General features: G+C 52.7%; 1 protein-coding gene across 2 annotated transcripts in view; it reads left to right on the top strand.

The window, feature by feature from the left end:
• Scamp4 (secretory carrier membrane protein 4) overlaps nucleotides 1-1,702 on the top strand; it is a 13,238-nt gene extending 11,536 nt beyond the window's left edge. For both annotated transcript variants that reach the window (XM_028771737.1, XM_028771738.1), the window contains one exon: nucleotides 489-1,702. In XM_028771737.1, the coding sequence (XP_028627570.1) occupies nucleotides 489-668 (180 nt within the window). In that variant the 3' untranslated portion in view covers nucleotides 669-1,702. The remainder of the gene's footprint in view (nucleotides 1-488) is intronic.
• The last annotated feature ends 4,470 nt before the right edge of the window (nucleotides 1,703-6,172 follow it).

The following is a 6,172-nucleotide window of genomic DNA, read 5'->3' as shown; positions in this document are numbered from 1 at the left end:
TTTTTAAAGATTTATTTATTTTATGAATGTGAGTACACAGTTGCTATGATCAGAAACACCAGAAGAGGGCATCAGATCCCATTACAGATGGTTGTGAGCCACCATGTGGTTGTTGGGAATTGAACTCAGAACCTCTGGAAGAGCAATCAGTGCTCTTAACCACTGAGCCATCTCTCCAGCCCAAGATAAACCTTTTTAAAAGCCTTTTTTTTGCAGTTTGTTTCATGGGCATGAACCTAGGGCCTTCTGAATGTGCCAGGCTGCCACCCCGCCCAGCCCAGAGTCACTTTTCCATTCTTGTTTGTTTTTGTTGTTGTTGTTTTCGAGACAGGGTTTCTCTGTGTAGCCCTGGCTGTCCTGGAACTTACTCTGTAGACCAGGCTGTCCTGGAACTCACTCTGTAGTCTAGGCTGGCCTCAAATTCAGAGATCCTCCTGCCTCTCTGCCTTCCTGACTTCCTCTTCTCTGTCCTTGCCCCTGACTCTCAGGTGCACAGGATCTACCGTGGGGCTGGTGGAAGCCTCCAAAAGGCACAGACAGAGTGGAGCGCTGGCACCTGGAGGAACCCACCATCGAGGGAGGCCCAGTTTAACAGTTTCTCTGGGAACAGCCTGCCTGAGTACCCCACTGTCCCCAGCTATTCTTCCAGTGGAGGCCACTGGCCTTAGGCGGCTGGCTGGCCCCAGCGCCATGGCTCCGTCTCCTGCCACCACCTTTGGTCCTGAGGCCTGAGCATCTCCCCAGGGTCCCAGGAGGTCCTTGGCCCATGTTCATCTCCTGACTGAGCCCTCAGCAAGCACTGCCCAACAGCCATTTTCCACTGCCATCTTCCTGGTGCCTGGCTGGGTTTGCTCTGCTCCACCTGTTAAGAGGGTAGGAACCCCCAGCTTGTGCAAGGAGAGGCCTCCTCAGCCTCCAAGCTCCTCTCCAGTGTGTTGCTGAGATGGAGAGAGCTAGGCCAGAGCGCTGTGTCCATAGGTGTGTGAGGATGGTCAGGAGCATAGCAGTTGCTGTGTCCACAGGTATGTGAGCACGGTCAGCATGGCGGTTGTGCCTGCAGCCTCCGCTCTGCCATCCACTATACCCATGTTCCTCTGGGTCCTGCTACTTCCTTGTCCCCTCCCTCGTGCAGTGACAACCTGCTGTCCCCTCCACTACCCAGGATCCTCTGCCCACTTGCAGACCCTGATCCATTTGGGTGAGGGTGCTCTGGCCCCCAGGAGACCCCTCTCTCTCTGTGGGCAACTGGCAGAGAGGGACAGGCTCTGCTGCACGCAGGTCATACCCCCAGCCACAGGACTGCCTGGACAGATGTGTGCCTTAGAGAGACCTGTACTTCCTCCCCACGCCCTCTGCCTTCCCAGGGCAGCTGTGGCCTCACCAGGAGAGCCAAACAGAGTCTTGGAATGTCCACAGCACCTCTGATGGCATTGGACTCAATATTCTTCCTCATGACCTGATGCTACTAGCGAGGTCACCAAGTCCCTAGGCCTCTCTGCAGGGCCATGTCCCTCGCATGCCAGTATCATGCCAAACCGGGCATGGCCTCTACCCCATCTCAGAGTGGCATGGGGGTGAAGTCAAGTGCCCGCCATAGGTGATACCTGCAGCTCTTCCCTGCCCACCCCTGGGTGTGTGCATTCACATGCCATAGTCAGTTTTGTTATGTGAGAATATTCTAGAAATAAATTCTCTTTCTGCAGCAGGGTCTATATCTGTGGATGAGAAGGCACAAGCTATGTGTGTGTACATGCAGTGTGGGGAGGCTGTGTGTGTGCACATGCAGTGTGGGGAGGTTGTGTGTGTGTGCACATGCAGTGTGGAGCCTAGAGGCTGGCATCACCTCCTGCTTTCTATTGCTATCCGCCTCGCTCTTTTGAGACCGTCTTCCACTGAACTTGAAGCTCACAGATTTGCCTAGGCTGGCTGGTGAGCTCCAAGGATCGTCCTGCCTCTGCCTCCCCAGGGCTGGGATTGTAGGCAAGCCCCACCGTGCTCTGCTGTTCACCTGGATGCTAAGCATACACAGTGACAGACAGGTACCTGCTGTGAGATGGACCACAGTGAGGTGGGTGACGTATCCACCAGTCCAAGGACTCAGGGTCGCTGGCTGCCATGTGCCCCTGGAAGCAGGCAGGGCTGGACTCCCTACAAAATGGCCACTTTGGGACCATCCGTCTTTGTTCCTTGACCTCTGTGTTGTCTCACAGGATAGAGACAAGCTTGCCACAGGGCACCAGCTTACTGAAGCTTCCCCTGTAAGCTTGTGTCTACACACAGCCACATACACAGCATAGTTCTCACCCCATCCTCTCTCCATGGTTGTGGTGCCACTCTGCCTTCAACCACCAGAGGGCCCTCTGTCTTCTACAGGCCCCAGACGCTGCCCTTCCTGGAACAAAGGCCAGGGGCTCTGCTCCACCCACACTGAGCCCTGCCTCCAAAGTCCTTAGTATGATCCTACCATGTGACCCAGTCTCTGCCTTTTTCCTTTTTAATCGTTTCTAGGTTTTTGTTTTAAACAAGGTCTCCTGTAGCACAGGCTGGCCTCGAACATGCTGTGTGGCCAAGGCTGGTCTTGAACTCCTGACTCTCTTGCCTCCACCTTTTTTGGGGGGAGGAGACATCAAGACAGGGTTTCTCTGTGTAGCCTTGCCTCTTCTGAAACTCACTCTGTAGATCAGGCTGGCCTTGAAATCATAGAAATCTTCCTGCCTCTGCCTCTCAAGTGCTGTCCCACCTTCGCCCCAGCTGTCTACATGTTTGGGTAACAGTCTGAAGCTCTGGGCTGAGCTGTTCTGTGTTGGAACATCCCGGCCACCTCTCCTTCTGGTGTCCTGGTCACCTCTGCTGCTGGCTGGGGACACAGTGCAGGACATGCTCATCTCTGAAGCCAGGAAGAAGTTCCATCAATGGCTGGTGACTCGGAATCTTCTCCCTGGAGTTCTCATTTAGGATGGTTCCTCTAATCTTTAGAAAGCTCTAGAATGCTTTAAAGTGGGGAAATAGAAGATAAGTGTATATAGAATCACTGTTGTCAGAATCAAGGTTTCAGGGAGCTCCCTGCCAGAGCTCACTTTGTCTCAGGATGGTAAGTGGATGAAATGTATTTGTCTCTTCCCTCCCATGTAGACATCACAAATCACCAACCAACCAACCACTCAGTCTAACAAGCTCCCGGCCGACATGAGCAGTCAGTGGATGGATGACTTCCTCTATGCTCTGCATAGGACAGGCAGTAAGCAAGCAGTCGGCCAGCCAGTGATGCCTTCCAGTCTGTGGGCAGGGTGGGTATCACAAATCAACTGATGGGCAGGTATCGTGCTCCATAGTTCACCTCACCGTCAGTGATGGCCTCTGCTACATACAGGGCATCAAGTCAAGTGGCCTCCAAAGGAAGCCACAGGCAGCTCAATCCCAACTCTGTGTGTTACACATGAGGCTGAGCCCCAGAACTTTCTGCAGGTACATCCCAAGGCAAGGTGAACTTGGGCAAGGCAGCACCTACGGCTCCCATACACCTCCCTGGGGATTAGCTCGGACTCTAGTTCCAGGAGCGACATAAAGAAAACAACAGCATTCTCTTCCAAGGCTGGTCCCTGCTGGGTGACCCAGACTGTCCTGTCCCTCAGAGGGAAACTACCAGGGCTGGGGGGCAAGACTGGGCATCCTGCACTCAGAGTGAGGAAGCCATTTGTAACCAGAGCCTCTGAGAATCCAGTGCAGGGCGAGGGCAGCTGTCATCTGTTCAGCATCCTGTGCCTTCTGCTTGCGACAGGATGTTGTCAGGCTGAGCTCCCTCTGCTTCCTCCAGCTGCTTAGGAACTCCACTCCAAGCAAATGACAGTCACCTGGTCTGCTGGGGTTTTCTTGCTGCAGACAACACAACCCCAGTGTCTGGGCCAGGGATCAGTGTTTACCTAGTACCCAGTTCTCAGCAGACCAGGAGTTCTAGGTTATCCTCTGCTACATACGTGGCTCGAGGCCATGATATTCTGGAAAAAAAACCTTGGGCTGTGGAGAGAGTGTAGCTGTTTAGGAGCACTGGCTGCTCTTCTAGATGACCCAGGTTTAATTCCCAGCACCCACATGACAGCTAACAACTGTCTGAAACTCCAGTCCCAGTGAACCTGACACCTTCACACAGACATGCATGCAGGCAAAACACCAATACACATGAAATAAAAGTAAACATAGAAAAAATCTTGGTGGTGCACACAAAACTTTATTTCTAGTACATGGGAGGCTGAAGCAGGAGGACTGTGTGAGTCCAGGACTACATAGTTTCAGGTTAGCTTGGACTACACAGTGGAACTCTGTCTACAGACACACACACACACACACACCAAACAAACAAAAAATTCTTGGCTTGCTGGGACGGCCCAGCAACCTGAGTTCACTCCTCACACCTTACATAAAGGCCGCTGACCTTAACATGGGCTGTGGCACACGCAAGTGCACATGCACCACACACACACCACACACACAAAACTTAACACCTGCTGAGCATGACTGTGTTATCACCTGTTGTCCCAAAACCAAGTAAATTGTTACAAACTCAAGCTCACCCTGGGCCACAGAGCATGAGTCCCAGGCCATTGGGGACCTACAACAAAAACCCAACAAATACAGTGAGAGGAAGAAGAATGGGAGAAAATTCCAGCATTTCAGAAAAGCAACCTGAGCTGGCAGCTCACCCGAAGCTGACCCAAACATGAATAGTTCCAGCGTACTTCACCGACTCTTTGCCATTTAAAAAAATGTTGTGACACAGCCTCTGTAGCCCAGGTTAGCCTCCTCCTCAGTGCGAGATTACAGATGTTTGCCCACAGTCTCTGGGCTTGCTCTAACTTCACTAATCAGGGACTCTGGGCTATCATGGTTCTCAGGAGGATCATCGGCTCAGGGTGGGCCAATCAGAGTGGGCAGGGGGTTAGGCTAAATTGTCCCAGGGGTTGGATCATGTTGCACCAATCAGGTAGGTTAGGTGGTTGTAAGGTCTAGGAGCTTTGTGCCCCAAATGCTCACCCCTTTGTTCTCCCTGGCACCCTACCGGTCCTCACAGTTTCACAGGAGAACTGTGTTTCACCCATTCTCCCTCCTTCCCCACCCCACCTGAGCTCAAACCACCCCCTTAGCTGCAGCCCTGAAACCAATGATTTGGGGACACTGCACCCCACGATAGCTGACATTGGGAGGTCGTGGTAACTGCCACTTAGAAGCATAAGAAAACGGTGGTGGTCCAGTGGCAGCTGAATCCATAGTCTTTCCCTGACCCTCAGCGTCTGGATCAGAACATAGAAGGGGGTCTTAAACAAGAGGGAACCCAAGATTCTGCAGCCTGCAGCAGATGACCGGTCAAAGTTCTGCGGGGACTGCCCTGCCAACAACAGTCCCTTGCACCTAGTTGGGAAGATAGGTAGCAGTATTTTATTCGTTCTTGGATTCCCACCATATACCCACAGACCTTGCCGTTCACCTAAACTTAGAGGAAGACAGTACTGAGGACCAGAGAGGATAACACGTGGGTCTGCTGCCTGAACCGGCTCTAATCCCGGCCTCAGCTCCTGTATACTTTCAGCCCCACAGCCACTCGCTGGTTTAAGAGGTAAGTAACCAGCCCACCCTTCCCAGCACTCATTGCACATAGGTTGAGTACCTACTGTGTGCACACTCCTGTTCTGGCCCCCAGAAGACCAGACTTGAGAGGAGACATAACCATCACATCACAGCTCACGTTGTAGCAAAAGGAGAAAGAGGCTGGGGTGACTTCTCTACAGCCTGGAACTTCTGGGGGTGCGATCAGCTACTTAAAAGCTGGATTCAGCCTTCCCGGTAGACACCATAGTCACCTCTTGTTTTTTTGTTTGTTTGTTTTCTTCTAAGCCCTAAGCGATGAGGGAAAAACTGGGCTCTGGGCGTGTAAGATCTGGCCTTTCCGGGGCTATCTGGCCAAAGCAATGCATCCTCTGGAACTTCACCATCCATGCTATCATCTGAAACTTGGGCTGCCCTCCCCCAGGACTGAGGAGTCCCTGGATAGTTCACTGTTTTGAGTCTCACATAAGGACCCTGCTGAGCAGCCCCTCCCCGCCTTTATTATCGCGATGCACGAACAAGCACGGTGAAAGCTGCACCGACTGAGTGCCAGCTGGAAGCGAACGAACGAACC

This window comes from Grammomys surdaster, unplaced genomic scaffold, assembly GCF_004785775.1.
Source record: "Grammomys surdaster isolate TR1022 unplaced genomic scaffold, NIH_TR_1.0 209, whole genome shotgun sequence".
Taxonomy (NCBI): domain Eukaryota; kingdom Metazoa; phylum Chordata; class Mammalia; order Rodentia; family Muridae; genus Grammomys; species Grammomys surdaster.
Note: the sequence above shows the minus strand (reverse complement) of the source record. Positions and strands in the feature narration are given on the sequence as shown.